This window comes from Pholis gunnellus (assembly GCF_910591455.1).
Source record: "Pholis gunnellus genome assembly, chromosome: 5".
NCBI classification, from domain to species: domain Eukaryota; kingdom Metazoa; phylum Chordata; class Actinopteri; order Perciformes; family Pholidae; genus Pholis; species Pholis gunnellus.
Window position 1 is genome coordinate 18302049 of NC_136531.1, and position 21472 is coordinate 18323520.

General features: G+C 45.7%; 1 protein-coding gene across 1 annotated transcript; it reads right to left on the reverse strand.

The window, feature by feature from the left end:
* Positions 1-1965: 1965 nt before the first annotated feature.
* On the reverse strand, positions 1966-20239 carry LOC306695948 (adhesion G protein-coupled receptor L1-like; the record flags this gene model as incomplete). The annotated part of the gene is made up of 25 exons (XM_079159391.1): positions 1966-4698; positions 5025-5048; positions 5819-5929; positions 6015-6111; positions 6218-6367; positions 6475-6643; positions 7914-8002; positions 8142-8208; positions 8410-8630; positions 8719-8931; positions 9583-9756; positions 9875-10092; positions 10301-10423; positions 10520-10700; positions 10791-10829; positions 10941-11126; positions 11242-11345; positions 12608-12901; positions 12986-13325; positions 13437-13701; positions 14279-14486; positions 15751-15765; positions 16564-16673; positions 17165-17378; positions 20170-20239. 25 exons carry the CDS (start codon positions 20237-20239, stop codon positions 2720-2722), a joined length of 5661 nt encoding a protein of 1886 aa, XP_079015517.1. The 3' UTR covers positions 1966-2719.
* Positions 20240-21472: the final 1233 nt, after the last annotated feature.

The following is a 21472-nucleotide window of genomic DNA, read 5'->3' on the forward strand; positions in this document are numbered from 1 at the left end:
TTGAAGAGAAGCACAAATAGCGAGAAAGCAACTCATTTTCCTAATGTGTTGTATCATTTAGATGTGGTAGGATGTGTCTGTCCTTCTGTTTGCATTCAGTGTGTTGTATACATAGTTCAATAATGAGAGAATGACTCGGAGGATGTCTACACAATAGATATAATCATGTTTGAAACAGTGCGGACGCTATAACTCTCAGACAGTATGATGCTAGACTACTTACCACTCCAAGAGCACACAGATCATTAAATAAAAATGTGATTTTTTAAAATAATCATTGTCTCTTTAAAGCTACTAACAGGAACTTGTATTTTGTGTTGATAGTGGCGGTCCCTGTGGACAAAGGTGGTAGTGTGTTTCCGAGCGCCAAAGTCCGTTTCGAACATTTGACTGCAGCAGGGTCTGACAGTCTTTTCTGCTCAGTCCTGGCTCTGGTTCTCCCGTGCCTCCCTTCCCTCCAGGGGGCCCAGCTATACGGCCTGGGTCTCCACCTATATGGTGTATATGGTGTTGGCTCCCAGCGGGGATGTGCAGAGCAGTGATGCGAAGCTCTGCTCCTGGTCGCAGGAAGAGACTCTGTTGCTAGGCGCATAGCTGTCCTCCTCCCGGCCGGAGCTTCAGCTTGGCTTAGTCTGACACCCGGATGTACAGTAGACTGTGGGTATAAGACCGCTAATGATTTCATCTCCTCCCCTTCCATTATCTCTATCATGCAATATCTATTTTGCCGCGGTACCGTCGCTGCACCCTGGGTTTAGTGACGAGGATGACAATGGTGAATGGTTTAAAGAAATACAGCATTATCATACTGGTGTAGAAGTACAGTCTCCACCATCCACCTGAGAAAGGTATTTGGCTCTTTAGCTGCAAGATGTTCCACTATGTTGACAAGCTAGATGCTAAATTTAGATAATTTGCAAAAAAAAGAAGTTCATGAAAGAGGTTTGACTTTTTTTTTTTTTGTGGGCTGTAAAACCAAAACATTTGCCTTAAAGATGCTAAAGGGGACTATAGAGATGGGTGATAATCAACTTTGGGGTTGTCACTTTAACATCACACATAGTTGTTTGTTTAAAACTCATCAAAAGTGAAATATCCCTTTTCGCCGTCAGCATTGGTGGAAGAAGTACTCGGATCAAGCAACACCACCATTTGAAGATATTGTGTCCTGCATTCAAAATGGTGCTTAAATAACAGTATTGTTATCAAATTTATTTATTGAGTATCAAAAGTAAAAGTGCTCATTGAGCAGCCCAATGGCCCATGTCAGTGTTCCATTATTAAAGACAATATTATTGGATTATTAGTACTGATGCATTACAAACATTTCAATTGTAGCCGGATGAGTCGGTGCCAAATTAAGACACTTTATTTACTGATGGGTTGTTTTAATCTGCAACAATGCTTCATATAAAAGTCATCATATGTTCATATATAGAATCTTTATCTACAACTGTAGCTGTCAGATAGGGTTGAGTAGAATATATAATGGCAGTACTCAAGTAACGTCCAAGTACTTTACAGTAGATTATTTGAGTAAATGTACTTAGTTACATTAAACCACAGCTGTTTTTTTTTTATCTGTCTAAATCAGACTTTCTCTTATTTCCATCCACGTCTCTCCTCCTTTTCCACCGCAGATCTACATTTCTCCTTTTCGTGAAACCCCCGCTCTCTCTGTACATCCACACAAAGAGAAAGTCGGTAACATTTATTTCACATGTTTACTTGAACTTCAATAGCAATACAAGACAATCAGAACACTTGAGGTCGATATTTACAAGGATCTCAGGGGGTTGCAGAAAAGTTCTGAGGTTTCATAATATGATCTCTGGCTCCGGAGTCAATAGTTCTGTTGCTATGACAGGCTCCATGGCAACGAGTTCCATCACCAACAGTTTGTGGCAGGTGGAGGGAGGGGCTGGTTGGGGGGGGGGGGGGGGGGGGGGGGGCGGGGTCGTCTTGATGTGAAATGGGATTGGTCAAGAGTTCAAAATCAGTAGGAGGGGATGTGTGTAAGAGGCCCCCCTGTTGATATTGATAAAATGCTTCACTGTGATACATTAATTATACAAGAATGATGTATATACACGCACTCACACTCACACACACATCCTTACACACACGCATGCTCATCAAGCTATTCACACACACACACACACGCGCGCATACACACACACACACGCACACACACACACACACTTCAGCACTTTCCTCCTACGGTATGTAGCCTGGTAAAGCCACTATAAAGTCATGCACATGTTCTTTGAAAGGATTTTTTGGCAACACACAAGTGCTTCTTTGACACACTGTTTGCTTGCTACAGGGAAGGGCAACACCCAGCTGACAAACCAATAGAAACTTAAGACGATGGGCCAATAAGGATAAGCACCAATGAGACGGGAAGACACAGAAGGGTTTCAGGAAAGAGACAGTAAAGAGAGGAAGTGGAGGAGGAAGAGTTATAAATGGATCACAGTCATAGAAAAGTAACAAAACATGAAAAGGGGGAAGTCTCGTGGTGATCGGGAGATAGAAGCAGGGAGGAGCCATCACTGTCATCATCATTACCTTCATCATCCATCATCATTATCCTCTTTGTCATCATAATCATCATCCATCTATCTGATCCATCCATCAGCTTGATCTTCGCTATTTGTGATAACCACAATCTTCCTCCTCATCCCTGGTTTCTATGCCCCGATCACCACCGCCCTAGTCACAGGCTCGTCACCCGCTGCATCTGTCCGTCGTCTCCCTCCGAGGTGGGCTCTGCTGTGTACACTGCCTCTCCATTGGACGCCAGCGGCGGCGGCTGGTAGAAGGTCTGCAGGTGATTGGGCCGCGGGCCGAGCGGGGGTCGCCCCAGGCTGTAGGGCAGCTCCAGGGCGGGCCGCTGGGGCGGGCCAATGGGGCTGCTGATATCTTCTGGACCTTCAGGGCTGCTGTCTGGGTACGAGAGGGTCGGAGGGGAGGTGCGGGTGTAGAAGCGAGGAGGGGAGCTGCTTCGGCTGTACACCTGGGGGGAGTGGCGCGAGTAGAGATTGCTTGGAGGCGAGTTAGTTTCTCGAGGAGCGAAGATGTTCGTCGGGGGAGAGCTTCGGGGGAAGTTGCTGAGCGGAGGCGAGCGGCGGTCTCCGGGGTAGAGCGGGGAGGGGTTTGAATCTCTGGCGTAGATAGGTGAGGAGTCAGGGTCAAGGTCAAGGTCAGGGGTCAAAGGCAGAGCAAAGCTGTCAGAATCCTCTCGTTCGCCGTGATACCGAAGAGACCCTCTGTCTTTCCCTCTCATCCTCCCGTCGAGACCGCCGTCTTTGCTCTCGAACAGGAAAGATTCGTCCCTGTCTATATCCATCCCTCCTCTCCACACATCCAGCGCTCTATCCTTCTGCTTCTCATTCTCTCGCTCGATCCCTGCTCTCCATCCATCTCTGTCCTTTAAAAACAAGGATTCGTCTTTCTCTCTGTCCATCCCACCTCTCCATCCGTCAATCGCAAAATCTTTCTTCTGTGTTATAAAAGTCTCTTCCTGGTCTGTCTCCCCCCGCCACACCTCCATCCTTCCACTTCTCTTCTCCAGCAGATGAGATTCCTCCCTCCCTCTCTCCATTCCAGCTCTCCATTCGTCCATTTCTTCATCTCTTGTCTGAGAGGTAAAAGACTCGTCCCTCGCTCTGTCGTTTCCTGCTCTCCATTCGTCCATCATTTCGTCTCTTTTCAAGAGAAATGTCTCGTCCTTCTCTCTGTCTTGGCCGCTTCTCCATGCCTCTACACCTGCCTCCCTCTGTTTCATCAGCAGGGGCTCTTCCAGAGCCTTGTACAGGGAGTCGGACTCCTGTGGGGGAGGGGGAGGAGGAGGCGGGAGGGGCCTGTCCCGGTAACGCTCCCTGTCCCTCTCTCGGTCTCTGTCGGCCCCTGCGCTCGGCTCGACTGTGCCGCGGTGACGTGACAGGGTGCCCGGTGTGCGGCTGAGGGTGGAGTAGGGCCGTGCCTGAACATCAGGGGGGCGCGCCTGCTGCCTGTCCTGGAGCCCGCGGCGACTCAGAGTGCCTTGCAACGACCTGTCCCCGTCTTTAAGCAGCTCACGGGACTCAGAGTCTCCAGAAACCCGTGAGTGTGACCAGCCGTCTTGTAAGCGTGGCGCCGTGGCGAGATCTTGTCCACGTGCTGTGGAATGTGTCTCAGCGTCTTGTGTGTGGTGCCGCGTGTGCGCCCAGGCCTCTTGTGCATTGTGGCGTGCGTTTGGCTGCATGGTGGCAGCCCACCCCTCTTGAGGCGGCTGCGCGTGTCGAGTCAAAGTGGCAGTGTGTGGGAGGGCTGCCCTGTCGAGGTGCTGAGGCCGCGCCAGGCTTCCGTAGCGCTCGGGAGGAACAGGCATGGCGACTGAGGGCCTCAGGTTGCTCTGCACCAGCTCCGAGATGATCATCTTTTCCAGCGCCGCTGCATCAGACAGGTTACGACGCATTCCAGCGCCGCCGCCCAGATCTGTGGCCCCGTGAGGGGTGAGGAGGGCTGGGGAGATGTCATCGCCTCCTATACCAACTCCTCCCTCCCGCAGAAGGTCAGTGCTGCCCACCACTCCAGCTCGGGACCCGGGTGTGGTTCCCAGACCGTGCAGGGTGAAGGTGTTGGGGGTGTAGCCTCCATTGAGACACACACTGTCCAACCCACAGGACTCCTGGCTCTGGGACACTACACCTTCTGTTGGAAGAAACAGGAAGATGAACATTAGCAAACAGGGAAACCATAAAAGATTCACATGAAGAGATTTAAATGACTGAATGTATGAATGTATGAGTGAGTTTAGGGTTGATGTGCCTACTGACGGTGTGGCTTTCCCACAAAGATTTTGACATTGAAAATATTCTTTGATGAAATGTTCAGTTATGCAGCCACATGAGAGAGATGTATGTTATGTCCTTATGGTCAATAATTACTGTGTGCAAGTGTTGCACAGGTAGTCTATGAATTGAACAAGGAAGTGGCGCTCAATGATTCGAGTGAGCACAATAAAGGAGAGCTCATACTCTGCTTGTTTCTGAAGGTTCCTACTGGTCCACGATAAGACAGAGAGACAGAGAGGGAAAGTGTCAAAAAACATTGAAAAGACAAACATTTCAAGGTAAAACAAAAACTGGAAACAGAACACCACACTGGTATAAACCAAAAACATTTTCAGCTTGAAATTCCAAACTTTCAAAATGTACAGAAACAGAAAAACGATAAACTGTAAATGGCAGAAGTCTTAGGCCACTCAGGGAAATTCAGGAAGTAGAGCCCAAGCGATAAATCGGTCGCCTGATATTTTTGGTCAATATCTTATCACAGATAGAAAGGTATCGGCATATATGTAATGTATGCTAACAAAAACGTCTGGTTCAGAAATGCAATAATGTTTACGCTAACTTAGAAACAGTGTCATCATCACTGTTTGTTTAAGAAAGCACTTGCAAGTTATTATTTATTTAAAATCTACTGTAAGTGCCTTGCTCTATACATATCATGGCCACAAATCTTAAATAACATAAATTGAATCGATCCGTGTAAAAAATATATATGTTACATACACACAAAACACGAAAATGTATGTCAGAATTGAACACATTAAACTTCCTTGAGAGTTGATGCTGTGCACCTTTTAATTAAGAAACTTGAGGGAGTGGTCTTACATGGGCAATTATCAACGTGGCATAAGAGTTTTGCAAGGTACTGGGAGTACACATATGTAAAAGGACAGTACGATATACCAACATAAAGAGGGAGAGTAAGTCATCCGAGTAGAAAATTAGGAAGAATCCCAGAACGTTGTGATGAAATGTACCTGTGGAGGAGAAGGGTTGGTTGTACCCCTGGGCCAGCATCGTGTCATAAGGAGAGGCTCCAGCATGAGTCTGCAACACTGGATTAGTCAGGAAGTGATTCCCTAAAGCAGCTGAGGAGAGAGGGAGGGAAATAAATAAATAAAACTGAACAACAGAGGAGGCAACACTCACATTTAATAGAGGTCAAATCTTTACCTCGGTTAAGAGTCGGTGTGTTGTTAACGTCTGCAGCGATGAAAGACGATTCAGTCTGTCTGCGAACGGTGTCATTCCACATCCTCCTGATACGACTCTGGAATAGAAGATATTTCACACAAGGTCAAACTGACTCAGACGCAGTGAGAGAGAGCGAGACAAAGAGCTCCGGGGACTTAGCGGTGCAGTGTGTTTTAATGTACCTGTCTGTTCGCAGTAGCTCTCCGACTCTGGCTGCTGGTGTAGCGGCTGTTGGACCGCAGGGCAGCACCCTTCACCGAGTCCGGAGAGCTGGAAGACGAGGTTGCGCAGCACTGCGAGAGGCGCAGGCATCGGCCGTAGTCCTTCTGACCCTGCATGCGATATTCAAACATGTAACATATCTCTTTGGTCACAAATGCAGAGGTTACACATTAGGGTCTTACAGTTACGTAAAAGCCGCATGAACACAGAGACAGACCTTCCTGGCAAGGGTGCAGTGTAGTATGGTGATGAGGAGGCCCTGGGCGGTGTTGAGGGAGGAGAAGAGGTAAGCCAGGAGGAGAGACGGAGCACACAGGAACATCAGGCCTGAGGACCAGGTGACGCTCTGCAGGAAGAGCAGCGTCAGGGAGCCCACCGCCCACGCCCTGCAAATCACATTTTATTTTCATTTTTGAGGAGAACAAGAGTTCACTCACCTAGATCTGTTAGCAATTAGATTTTTCCGGTCCCCGAGCTTTAAAGCTACAGTTGGAAACTTGAATAGAAATTACTTTCTGTCATATTTACTCAAACTGTCACTTTATCCTGGCAGTAGTACATGACACAGATAATCTGTGGAAAGAAATCAGGTTCCTCGTCTTAGTGATCCGAATGTCATTCGCACCTCGCCCGAAGACAAAGAATCAATCAGAGCCGAGGAGTCTCTAACGCAGCAGTCAATCACTGCTCGGGAACTCCGTTCAACCTGTCAAACTAGACCGTGCTGATCAAATATGAATCAAGATTATGTTACTGCATTGCCTATTCCCCCGCCTCATATGTTTTCAGAAATATATAGTAGTGCAGGCTACTCGGGGTTCCTACACAGCTTCCATTTTAACATCCAATACTTTTCCAGACTTCCAGATTTTCAAACTTCTCGGTAGATTTATCAGACCGTAATGACTTTGCTACTCTGCGTACAGAGGATGCTGTGACAGGGTTAAGGTGTTTTATAGACAGGGTTTATAGGATTGTCAAGTCGGCTCTCGGAAATCTTGCATTTATCCATTAAGGCCGTTCAGTCCACACTCCTGTGTAATCTGTTTTATCAATTTATTATGGCATTTATGAGGGGCAATAGTCTGGAAACACAAATATTTTCCCATACTCTCTTTTTTCCATACTTATCAGACCAGAAAATTATTTAAATCAAATTCCCAACGTTTCCATAATGCTGTCAAGACTGCTTTAGTGCTTTTTTTAATCTAAAGCTATGAATGCTTGACTTGAAACCTTTCAAAATGTTGCTGTTTAACAAAATGCTCGAGCGCTACTATAAAGAAACTGTTTGATTTACTTTACAGTGGCTCCCTTTCTCAGCTAGGATGAAATGCAACAGGTCCCTCAGACATGACACACTGCCTCCAGCTCAAGAAACAATCATTTCCTCACTTTTTCTTTCATTTCTTACCTCTAGTTTAATCAGGTTGGATTATTCATAATTTAATAGTAATATAAATAATAATATTACAAATAAACGTGCAACAGGACAGAAAAACTGTAAATTCAACTTTACTATTATTATGTATTATTATAGTTATTCAGTTTACTTTATTTTTCTAATAGCTGTGTGAGTGGAGCCAGAGCTACTGAAACACAATGATACCTGCACACGATACCACGCAACAGATCAGCATGAGAGGCTGTACTCACCTCAGGTTGTCATGGCGACTGGAGTCTGGCTTCAAAGCAGCAGTGCTGTGCATCTTATGTAAGGTCATCACCAGGACAACCAGGTTCAACTGAGGCCGAAAAAAAGAACAGAAACTGTTCAATATGTGTTCATTAAAAATGACTCAATAGGATGTAATTGCACACTGATGATTGAAAATATATAAAAGTGTTTGTGTCTGTATTCGACCACGAATTCTCCGCACTCACCGTGATGACGACACCAACCGGTCCGAGGAAACTCCAGATGAAGTAATTGTCTGTTCGCAGCCAACATCTACACACACACACACACACACACACACAAACATATCACAGTAAATAACAATCTCCTAAATAGCTAAATCAGTCTGGTACAAGAAAAATACAGATGTAGGAAAGTAACTGTCTTCCTCCAAAAACATGCACACAGAAACACACAGAAACACACAGAAACACACAGAAACACACGCGCAGACACACACATTAGTCAACGTACGCAGTTTTTGAGCCGTAGCCTCTGAAGTCTATGGCTGCAGAAACAGCCACCACCAGCCCAGGAATAGAGTAGCCACACAGGTAGAAATACTTCCTCCTGGAGTTACGTCCCTCGAACACCTCCCGCTGCAGCAAGTACAGTTCCACCCCCTCCAGACACAACCAGCAAAACACCGAGAGCAGCGAGAAGTGCAGCAGGCCGGCAATGATGGAGCACACAACCTGCAAATTTAGATAGAGAAGAAGGAATATTTCACAAAATGCTACCCTAAACAACATGCTTTAAAAACAGTAATGAATGAGCACTCACTGTATATTGCGTCTTGTTGGCACCAACCAGGAAGAGCAGTTCAGTGATGAGCAGGTTGGCCCACAGGTTGCAGTGGATGGTGCTGTGGTCTGTGTGCCAGGGCGCCCCCTGGCAGCACAGGGTGGTAAGGCAGGTGGCCAAACACACCAGCGCTACAGAGATGCCAACCCAGGAAACCACATAGACGAGAAGCTCTTCTACACCGACCCCAAACTGATGAAGAGGAGCAGACGGGAAAGAAAGTGCAGAGAGTTCATTTGTTATCTGATCATACAGGGTACGTGTATGAGTGCAGGAACAGGTGCAGATGCAGGATTGTGACCGAATATGGATGCATTTTGTGGTGTTGAGTCCTCGTCTGCCTCTGGTTGTGAGTCCAAGTGTGTTACATAACATTCAAATGAATAAAATCACACCCAACAAAGAGGACATCTTGCAGAGAAACACTTAATTCAATTTCATGGCAGGACAAAATAGCCTGCAGCATTTATCACTCTCTCTCTCTCTCTTACAGCTACAACCCACAATTATCCCCCCCTCTGTGCTTGACTTTTAAACAACATTTTGGGCAGCAGGGTGGGGGTATAGTCCAGCTGTGCTTCAGCAAATGGGTGCATAAAGGTGGAGTCGGGAAGCCTTTGTTGGTCGAGGATGGAGCTGGATTTATGAAGTTAAGGTTTGGCACCTGGTCATCTTAAATGAAGCAGTAGAGGCAGTAATGTTGTGTAACACGGTCTGCACAAATGCTAAATGCTACATTTTGCACCACTGTCATTGTGCCTCTGTACTGTGTGAGAGAGAAGGTTCATGCAAATCCAGAAAAAACAAACACTGTAGCGTGTTTGTGGTGCGTGTGTTACTTACAGCAGGTTGCTGATATGTCATGAGGACGGCATAGCTGGACAGGTGGTTGCAGGCGCAGGTAGTGTGTGTGTTGTTAGTGTGTAACAGACGGCAGCCCTGCGTAGACCACCGGCCACTCCCAGAAACCCCTGTTCCGTTCCAGAAAGAGCAGTTGGGGCCAAAGTGGTTTTCCAGCTGTGGAGTCAAACGCACACCAAAACATATTTAAATGCATACAGTATAAAGGATACTTAGTGGCCAGAGGGAATTTGCTCATTCTAAACATTAGAGGTAAACAGACTTCAAAACAGACCTGCAGGTGCCTGAGGGTGAAGATCACCGGCTCGGAGAGGTACACTCTGTTGGATCCTCTGTGCACAGAGGCGGAGATGACATGGGAGTTGACCACCAGGCTCCTACGCCTGGCCTCCGATCCCTGGCCCAGCCCCAATCCGAGCCGCAGACTTGAGTTCTGGGTAGTCAGGAAGGAGCCCAGGTTCTTATAGAGCGAGAGGACCAGCTTCACCTGGCCTGCAGAGGGAAAGGGGACATAGCGAAGAGAGAATTCGAGACTTCCACCTTACATTTTATAATGTTTGGATTTTGATATGTGGACAAAAAACTAGCATTATTTCCACAGCCCGATACTTGTCCCACCTATGGTTTACCAACCCTGGCAACATACTTTATAATACCCAGCTATATAAAATGTTTATTAGTTTTGGTGTGTGTCACAGACCATTGTTGCTGTACTGTTGCAGAGCCAGTGCTGATATCTGCAAGATGCTGTCGCTGTCGTAAGAGTGAGGGAACGTCAGATCCTGTATGTCTGCCTCTGTATTTAGTACATACACCTCCAGATCTGTGCACACAGGAACAGACACACACAGAACCTTAGACGAACTGGTGATTTCCACAACGTGTAGAGCAAAAGAAAGAAAAGAGATGGACCACGTACCAACATTTGGTGCCCTGTCACTGAAGCGGCCTTCATAAAGATTGTTTGCCAATAGAAATGCTCCTTTCTCCACTGCGTCTAACAGCAGCGATGCTGAGCGGGACTGGTCAACGCTGCTCATATCCGCCCAGGACACCAGAGCCTCAGGACCCAACAGGTTATCAACTATCTGAACGACCGCCTGACAGAGAGAAAGACAGAGCGTTTCATTCTTACTCTTGATTATCTGTCTGTCTGTCTGTCTGTCTATCAGTCTGTCTCTGTGTCTTACCTGAACATAGGCTCTGCATGTGCGTTCCCTCTTCTGCAGCTGAAAAGACGAATAAAAAATCGAATGTTAGAATCATCATCACTGACATTTCCGCTCTCATTTCCAGGAAAGGTCAAGTACACCTCTGCACTGACAACAGGAACAATTTACCTTGTTGTAATTGCGCGCTGCTGACTCTTTATTGGCTGGTCTCAAGGCCTGGAGCTGGGAGTCCAGGATGTCCAATAGCTGTTCAATTAGCTTGACGGACATGCTGACATCACCGGCGTAGATCCGTCCCCGGGTCAAGTTGACCAACTCCCCAGCAATGTTGGCCGCATTCTCTCCGCTCTTAATCTGGAGTGAGGCGGGGGTGTTTGTAATGTCAAATATTTTGACATTTAAGAGAGAGCTGCTTGTTGACTGGCTTTAGGGGATTTGCACAGTGTGTGTATGCGTGTGTGTGACTAACCTTCTGTGCAATTTGGCTGACCCAGGGAGAGGTGCAGTTGGAAAGGTCAGGCCCTCTGGAGCTCCAGCCCACTGGAGACTGCATGCACTGATAGGAAGCTATACCTGCAGAGACAGACAGGGTGACACAGACTGTCACGAAGAGACAGGGCAGCTTGTGTTTTACAGGACCTGAGGCGGTTCGACACTTCCCATGCATCTTTTACCTTTACATGGAGCTCAAAACACTCTTACACTTGTTTTGCTTTTTTTCATTTTCCTAGAAGCAGATATTACAGTGCAGCAAAATAATAAAAAGTGTTGGCACTTGATTAAATATGGATTTCATCAATAATTAACGAAAAACAAGACAGTCAATGAAATCTGAGTATATATTCATGAAATAAACAGAAAACCAGGAGGAAATATTCCTAAAAATGTGGACTGAAAATACATTTATTGTCAGGTAATGGATACTAATTCTGTTGTGTTTTTTTTGATAAAAACTTTTTGGCCTCTTGAAGATGTAATTTTATAAGTGTCAGCAATTTGAAAACAGTTCCAGCACAGCATACAGTCTTAGTGATGTAGGACCAAAAACACAAAGGGTGGGATTCTTTGCTTTCCAAGTAAAGTTTTAGCAAATAAACTACCTATTTACACCTCTAGCAAGAAGCAAAATCAGCGTTCATTTGTCGTGTTCGAATTCACCTGATGAATGTAAGTACATTATTTACTCTCCTTTTATCCCGGTTTTGGTATTCATCAACTTCTGACAAAAACACATGGGTTGTTGTCTAATTATCTTTCAGTTGTTTGACTGCCTTCACCAGCAAGTCGCTAACTTTGAAACTGACCAGTACATGTACTGTAAAAAAATAAAATGACGAGCTAAAAAGAGTGTAGCGGCTATCAAAAGCTAAAAGCTCAGAAAAGCAAAAATGTTTCATAAAGCACAGAACTAGAGTGTCTGTTACACCATGTTCAGTTGTAAACATTTAGTATTAGATCATTCCCCGGTGAAAACATCACCTCTGTGCTAAATCCATGTCCAAACCATTCAATGTGATTAGGACGAGGCATAATGCACCACCGGCTTATCTACATAATCTGCATAACAGCTTTTTTTCAGAGGGAGCGCTGGGCTGAGGAAGACAGCTGCACAGCGAGAGGAGAAGTTGACGAACCCAGCTCCTCTTGACACTATAAACTCTTTCTTCTTCTCTCTCTAATACGAGGGCAAGTTCAAAGAGGGGACATCCGACTACATTTCAAAGGGAAACAAGATACAGACTCACACATGCAACCAGTCCACATACACACACACACAGCGCAACACGCAGATTGACATGCTCACATCTGTACAGGCACACACACGCCACACCTACCCAGTGACCCTTTCGGGCAGGGCCTCTCCACATTCTCGCCCTTCAGAGTGGGCGGCCACTGCACCCCTCGTGCCACCCGGCCCTCACATCCGCCCACCTGACCGGGGCCCCCAGGAGCCAAGGGGACACGCAGAGGTGGACGTGGGGTCAGAGGGACCATGGCTGTGATCGGCCGCTGGTCAAAGGGTCCTCGGTTGATGACGCCAATGGGGTGAGAGGCCGACGGCCGCACTGGGGTCAACGAGACAGTGGCCGTGTAGGAGCGGACGGTCGTCATCAGAGACGAGAGAGGACCTAGAGGGATGGAAACACTGTTGTTTCTCTGGTTTCAACACATACCAGTATGTCCAAATACACAAGTACACTTGTTCCACAAACCTTTAGTGGGCGGTGGTGGTGTAAACTGTAGCGGGTATCTCAGCACGTAGTAGTTGTTCCACACATACAGCTGGTTGTCTCTGGGGTTGTAGTCTATGGAGGAGATGTACTGGTAAGGGTTGGGGAATGGTATTTGAACGGGCAGCTCCTGTCCACGGCTGGTGTCGTAGGCATAAACCACCATGTCGCTGCCGACTCGGCCTTCTGCCTGCCCCTCGTCATCCTGGAAGACGGAGCGCACGGCGTAGAGCACCCCACAAGCCATGAAGGCATTGCTTGCCCCGCGCTTGTCAAAGCCGGTGGCCCACGTGCCTTCAAAGCGCAGGGTGTACGGGTTCACCTGCAAACAGAAAAAATAAAAAGACATGGGAAAATGATAGAACTCAGGAATAAAACCCATCATTCTTTTCTCTTTCCAGTCATCGATCTGTTTTCCTTCCTCCTACTGTACCTGGCTGACCACGATGCGTCCATTATTGGCTTCAGTAGAGTAGATCACCCAAAGGCCGTTCTCGTCCACCGCCAGATCAATGTCTGACTTCCCTCCCCAGCGGTAAGGCGAGGTGTCGTGGTAGTTGGCGTTGACCACCACTGCCTCGCCGCTCTTGATGCGTGTCCGCAGGTCATATTTGACCAGATTGCGCGTTCGCTCCTTGTTGTAAAACACGGCACCGTCATACACCACAAAGCCTGTACCGTCCACGCGGCTAGGCAACCTAGAACAGAGAATGATGAAATAATAAAGCGTACATAGAAGTATATGCTCTTTATAGTAGGAATGCAATTTATATCATTAATTAGGAAAAGAGAGTTAAACGCCTGCGGAGAAAATCATTTTCATTTCTCAATCAGCTTCTTATCATCCTACAGGTTCTGCATGAGCACATGTTTACGTGTGCGCAGCATTTAAGGCCAGAGTGAGAATGGCTTCGCTCTCAATCTATGGAGAGGTACCAAATTGGTGTTAACACATTTAATGGCTATGGCAGGATAAACACCAGTCACAAATATAATAAAAAATTGGGTTTGATATGATACAAATCTAAGGGTTATAACTTTAACTCAGCTTGTTGCTTATTTAGCCATAGATACTTTCAGTTACGAGATGCTTAACGTTTAAACTCTCACTTAGAAAGTCAATGTTGCTGTATTCCCATTTTGAATTGATTACAAATGAATTAAACCATTTACATTTTCTTTGGAAAAATGTAATAATTATTTTATCCAGAGATGTTTCCAGAGCCCAAGGTTGCATCTTCAGCAATACACAGTGTACACAGAGAGATTACTCACTTATAGGTGGTGGTGACCCTGTTCTGGCGGTAGTCGTCCCAGGAGGCGTACTCATACAGCACCTCAGTCCTATATGGCGTCCACGGCATGACGTACAGCCTGTCACCAGCCTGCAGCGGGTCCTTACACCACGCCCCCGACTGATGCTCCGCCTCCAGGAGAGAGGAGGCCGGCTGGATGCTGAGCAGTGAGCCGGGACACACGAAAACTGGAAGACGGAAGTGAGGAGGGGAAGACAGCAGGATGTGAGAAAGAAGAGGAAGAGGGAGGGAGAAGAAGAAGAGCGGGCAAGGAAGTGAGAAGGAGAAAAGTGTGGAAAGATAGGGGAGATGGGGAGAAAATGGATCGATGCATGAAAAATGGATCGAATTAGATGTGGTTGATGCAGCAAGAAGAAAAAAGAATGAAGAGAAAAAGAGAGAGGGATTTAAAACACCTGTGCTGATCTCAAGAGGCAAGCAACAGAAGAGACGTAAAAGTGTTGAAATTCACACACTGTTAGCGTGTGTGTGTTTGTGTGTGTGTGTGTGTGGTGAGTAATACAACAGGGACACTGCAATGAAAGGTGTGTGAGTGTATTTATGTGCGTCGTGTGTGTATGCATGTGTGTGTGCGTAAGTGTGGGTGTGGGTTAGTGCAAAAAGAGTGAAAAAGGGTGTGAGGTAGAATCAGGGACGCAGAAGGCGGAGCTAAATTTTGCCTTGAAGTGAATGAGAGGGCAGGTTAGTTTACGCCGAGCACAACGATTGGTCCACCCACATGTCAATAACTGTATGAACACATATGTATACTGTACAGTCTCACACTGGCATGCAAATAGGCATGCACACACACTCACACACGGAAGCAGTGCTTGGTAAGCACACATCCAGAAGGATATACAATCACACACATTTGGTCTTATTTTTCCTATGAAGATAAATAAGGGGCTCTTCCTATAAGGGAAGAAAAGGGAAAATAAGCATGAAGAGGATGATCAGACAAGTAGGAAGGAATGATTGCAAGAAAGAAAGAAAGAACGGTGCTTGTGTGTGAAAAGGAAATAGTGAGAAATAGAGAAAAGGTAAGATTATGTTTATGTTTGTGTGAGCAGTTGTGTTTATGTTTGTGTGTGCAAAGAGAGACTAAGGGAGAGAAATAAGAGACAGAGAGATCGACCAGGAGCAAGAGAGGAAGAGGAGGGGGAGAAACTGGAGAGAGAAAGAGAGAGAGAGAAGAGGAAGAGGGACTATGTGCAGAACCTGGATAAAATTGGATAAAAGGACGGGTTCCAACCACAAGAGATGGATAAAATGAGGGTGACAAAATAACCAAGTAGGAAATGAAAAAAAGGGGGGCAACATCCAGCATGACTACGAAACAACGTCCTAGGGTAGGAGGAAGAGAGAGATGGCAGGAGAGAGGAAGAGAAGGAGAGAAAAGAGTGGGGGTCGGGGGTAAGAGATCAAGATGCTACAATGTTTTGTCTTTACCTTTTTGGTCCACTTCTACTCAAGCATAGGAAAAAAAGAGGGAGAGAAAGAAAGAGAAGTCAGAGGGTGAAAGAAGGGAAGTAAAGAAAAGAAAGAAAGCAAGCAAGAGAGAAAGAAAGAAAGAAAGAAAGAAAAAAAGATAAAGAAAGAAAGAATTGCACAGATAAAGACTTTGGAACTCATTCTCACCACAAACTTTATAGTTCACGTAAAAGATAGAAGAAGCACAAAAGAGACCCAGCATACCCCTCTCCCCTCCCTTCCCGCCCTATCCTCCCTCGCCTCCCCCCCTCCACCTCCCCCGATCTCTCCTTTCCTCAATCAGGCTCCTGTGGAGAAAAGAGAGCAACTCCCGTGGCGTGAATCTGAAAAAGAAAACACACACGCATGCACGCGCAAGTGCACACATGCACTCTCGCACACACACACACACACATTCACACACATACACACACACACACACACACACACACACACACACACACACATACACAAGACATACAGTATGCAAATGTCCTACAGTTTCCCTCTCTGTTCTTTCTCCATCCACCTTTCATTATGTATTTCACACTCACAAACACACAAACACACACTCCCTGAGAAAAAAAAAACTTCTATCCATCAATCTCTCAGGGAATACAGTCGACATCAGAGGTTATAAGAACAAAAAACAAAAACATAAGCCTACAATATAGCTAGACAAATATAGGTTAAATCTCAGTGTTTTACGTGCACATGCACATATTTGCATGTATTCATGTTTGTGTGTGTGCATGTGTGTTTACGTGTGTGTTTATATAGACGTATACTTACTGTAAGGGACGCACTCATACTGGATCTCCAGGTACTTGTATGTTCCAGGACAGGGGTCTGGGAAGACGTCGACCCCTGCGACCACCACACACTGAGTCCTGTTGTTACACCTGGAGGACAGCGGATGGGTGGATAAGTGAAAGGGATGATAGAAAGAAAAAACAATGAAAGGAGAGAGAGTGATTAACAGACAGGAAAGGGGAAGCAAAGGACACTCCATTTGTCTACTCTCCCTCTCACTGAATATTGATCAGTTCTTCTAGGAAAACACTGCAGAGTACACAGCTAATGGTGCAGTCAGGCACTCAGACTCAGCTGGAGAGATAACTGCACTCGCACGTACACATGACTCACAACACAAGTATTGGTTTTGTCTAACGTTTCCTCTGACATGAATCCACAGGTATCTTGTATAGCAGTGCACACATACGGTATGTAAGAAACAGTAGATGCTCTCATTGATTGGTTTATTAACTGCTTCCAAAATGTTTGCACATACTCAAACGTCACAGGAATGACATTACAATTTGCGCCTCTGCTGTGTGATTTAAGCTCTTACACAAACACGGTCAGCAAGATGTGTAACCCCGCACATACACACCTCTGGGCCATAATCTTGAGTGCGTCAGGAAGGTAACACTGTGTGTTCTCCATCTGGAAGGGGTCTGCGTCACAAATCTTGTCATCGGTGCGTCCATAGTTGGCGGTCTCCACCATAACCACGTCACTTCCTGGGCAGCGCAGCTCTATGGGATAACCCTCGCATGCCAGCTCCCTACGCAGCAGCCCGAACGGCATGGCGGCCCGGGACATAGCTGCTCACGAGGGGTGGAGGTAGGAAGAAGGTAGAAGAAAAATAATTTTCATTCATCAATCATTTCTTAAGAACAATAAGCATTGACACTGTCTTCAGACTTAGTAATGATCATACCAATCTAAACCAATTTATCCGATTGTCTCCTCCTCTTCGAAGGAAGTTGGATATACTATGATTTGCAGCACCCTATATCAAAATCTTAAAAAAACTTTTTTTGCTATACATAGATTATAAAATATGAAGTAATGTCAGCCAAAGGTTTCTGAGCTCAAAGTGGGTGGCCCGAGCGTCGCCATATTGTTTTTTTTAACCAGCGATCATATTTGGAAAAGAGGATGGTGCTGGGGAAGAGCGAGGCTCGGTAGGGGCAGAATTGTTAGCATAACAAATGCTAGTTAGCAGGTAACGCTAGTGCTATTAATGAATGTGAATGATTATTTTGGCATAGACAGACTCGTTCTTATTGGAACATTATTGGAGAAAAAAGCAGAGTCCTCAAATTGTCTTTTTAATACAACGAGCTAAGCTAACAAGCCGAAGAATGCTGAGCGCAGACGGCGTGCTAATTAGTGCTATCACTTTTTATGAAGTTAAATAAAATAACGTTAATATAATTTTAGTTACCGAAAGAACTGGAGCACAGAGCACTACTTGTTTAATCAATGTATTTGTTTTTGTTTGTAATTAGAACGAGAGTCGACGACCACTGACCAGTAACGTAATTCCAGGAATTAGCCATGTTTCATAGAAACAAGAACATCACAGTTCCTCCCTATCCCGTTGGAAACTGATGCGTGAACAAAAGTCATCCAAACTATCATCCAACGCCCGCCCATTAGCCAGGATGCCCGGGATACAATTAACCGCCCAGTAAGTCATAATATGTCCGACACTGCATGAAAAATTCTATTAAAGCCACATCATCACGAATACGGCCAAGAGGTCAAGTTCAGTCACTCGAATTAGCCAGATTACGCCTACTCGTCTTCCTTGTTGGGGTTTGACGGCAGTCCGCATCCGGTAGCTGCCAGAGGTGACGCCTCGAAGATAGCTAGCGCCTGTGAAGGCGCCTGTCACTCAAAGCGGCCACGCCCTTAATTATGCCGAACTTTGAGCCTTTACAGTTGTTGTGAGTTGTTGTGAGTTGCATAAAAAAATCACCCATGTACACTTGTTCTGAACGGGGAAATTAACTATATATAACGAACCCATTTTTTGTAACAGACTTGAAACGTGTGCATTTCTGATGGGAAGTTGTCCGGTTTAACATAGGGGACTATGGGGATTGACCGTTTAAGGAACTGCAGTTTTTGGCACTTCATTGACTTCATTTTCGAGCACCGGAGGTTGCTGCTTGGGGGAGCTAAATGAGTAATCTAGTAATGTAGTGCTGCAGTTCCATTAAATTGGGGAAAGCACAAGTGGTACTTTTAGCTAAATGCTAACATGCTAACCATGACAATGCTTACATGCTGATTCTAAGCCCAAGTCCAATAATTGAGTATATTCACTGAAAACCACAAATGTAAAACTCATATCAGTGGATCACCGAGGTCAATAGGATTCAACCCCTGGAGGTCGTGAACTTTCACCCAAAAGTTGTCCAAAACATTGCCATCCATAGAGCCACGTCACTAGCATTGCTAGACAAATAGTCACATTTAAAGCAACAGTGGCTGTGACATCCTGACTTTTAGTCAGTTCTGTTATAAATGTATGGTCTAACTTACTTTTTCAGACATTGGAAAGATCCCAGTCAGAGAGAACTGTTTTCACAGGCTGAGTAGTACTGTACAGATATGTATGGACGAGTTCCCTTTAAATACTGTTCCAGGGCTTTAATCAGCCATGAGCAGGTATGATGATACACACTCACTAATTTCCCAACAACAATAAATGTCATTTAAACATCATACTCTGATTATCTCCATCTAAACATGCCAACACCTGTTTGATGTAAGCATAACATAGTTAACACACATTTCCGCGCTGTGAAGATGTGTGATTTAATTTAATCTTTAAGATGCAGGCACGTGTGAGAGTTTACACTGGAAGGACTCCCAGATGCAAGCAGACTGTGATTGTTGACATAAATCACACTGCACCTCCACTGTGACACCTGCTTGTGATGAGATGCGGGTACCTGTACATCACAGTATCTTGTGTTTTAATTCAATGGGGAGAATAAAGCTCATACTGCTGGCTTTCAGATGCTTGGTGAGCACAAAGGACAAAGAGTGTATTATTTTCTTTCCTTTCCCTATCTTACTTTGTCATATCTCTCTGTATGTAAACTCACCTGACTGCCATATTAATCTGCGTAAAACAGGGTTATTGGAGAAAATCACATCACCATATCCTTAATCCGGTTATTCACATAATTTTGAGTATCATGTACACACGTAAAAAGGTGTTTGCTGCGTCAGGATGAAACCCAGTTAAATCAGTATGCTACGGGTGTACTGTAACTGTCCGTGGTGCTGAATGACTGATCGTTTATTAACTAGGAGCAGGCGGCTCCTGGAGCAACAGGCTGCACTCTTCAGATGTTTTGACAAGCTTTTGTTTAAGCAGGTCACACGATGACTTTGCCTTCCTTTAGCGGCAGTGAGTTCCACTTTTCTTCACGACTTTGCTCAGTTTGCAGAACAATGACTTATATATGAGTCACACAAATCTACTTAGCACTGGCATCATCCAATGCTTCCTTTTTACATTTATTTTCCCGCTGATTGCTGTGTCACGGTCAACCCATCGACATGATACTACCTCAGCGCCGTTACGCTTACCTTGACCGGAGGGCGCGACGTAAGCCAGAGTGAGCACACACACTCCCAGGAACCACAGTGACACAGCCATGCTGGGCAGGAAGAGTTAGGACGTCACACCACCAGCCGCGTTAGGAGAGCCTGGGGAGGAAGAAATGGTGTAAGATTGAGAGTGAAGAAGTGCAGCCTCGCCTTGTGTGTGTGTCTGTCTGTGTGTATGTGTGTGTGTGTGTGTGTGTGTGTGTGTGTGTGTGTGTGTGTGTGTGTGTGTGTTGGATGCTCTATAACACACACTGACAGCGAAAGAGTGCACATGAGAAAACACAGCGGGGTGGAAGGTGGACAGAATAATAGAGACAGACAGACAGAGACGAGAGAGAGGAATAGATAACAATTGTGCATTTGGTGCAGCGAAAAGTCCCTCAATCTGTTGTTACCATGGTGATAGCACAGTGCAGTCTGAGAGAGAAAGAGAGAGAGAGAGAGAGAGAGAGATGTGCTGGCTGTGTGTAACTGTGTGTGTTTGTGAGTGAAAGCACACACGTGTGTACGTGTTTTAAATCTGTAATTAGCTAGGCGCAACAGTGGCCACTGACCCATAAAAAACTCTTAATCTTTCTATCCTCACACACACATACACACACACACACACACACACACACACTCACACACAGGCAGAGGGCTAGGCTCAGCTTAGGCTACTTTTCAGTAATCCTAAATAAATGATGTCGTGGAGACGATCTCCTCCCCAGCAGGGGTGACGGGGTAAACAGCTGACTGAGGGCGCAGGTGATCAGAGGGTGATGCTGCGCTGTGGAGTTTTACTAGGGAACATACGGGACGCAGGAGGACGAGATACAAGAGAACAACAGTAATATGACTCCCTAATATAGTCTGAACTCTTGGCCCTGGACAGAAGGGAGGATGGAGGCTGAACGGCATCTTGCACGGCATTTCTTTCTCCACTGCTTAGCATTCCAATCTGCTGCTGCAGTGTGTGCATAGTATCCAGCATGATGGCCTTCTGTTTGTATGTGTGTGAGTGTGTGTGTGTGTGTGTGAGTGTGTGTGTGCGTGTGTGTGCGTGCGTGTGTGTGTCTGTTGGGGTGAAAGAGCGCATGTGTGTATAAAGATACATATGTGTGCTTGCGTGTGTTTATTTGTGACTTGCTTTTCTCTCCGTCTTCTTGTTAGGTAATGATGGCAGACAGATTTAGGTCACTCCTCTACAAATGTCCAACATGCATTCAAAGACGTGTGTTGTACAGGGCACACGCAAGCACACGCGAGCACACGCACACACACAAGAAAGAGAAGAGAGACC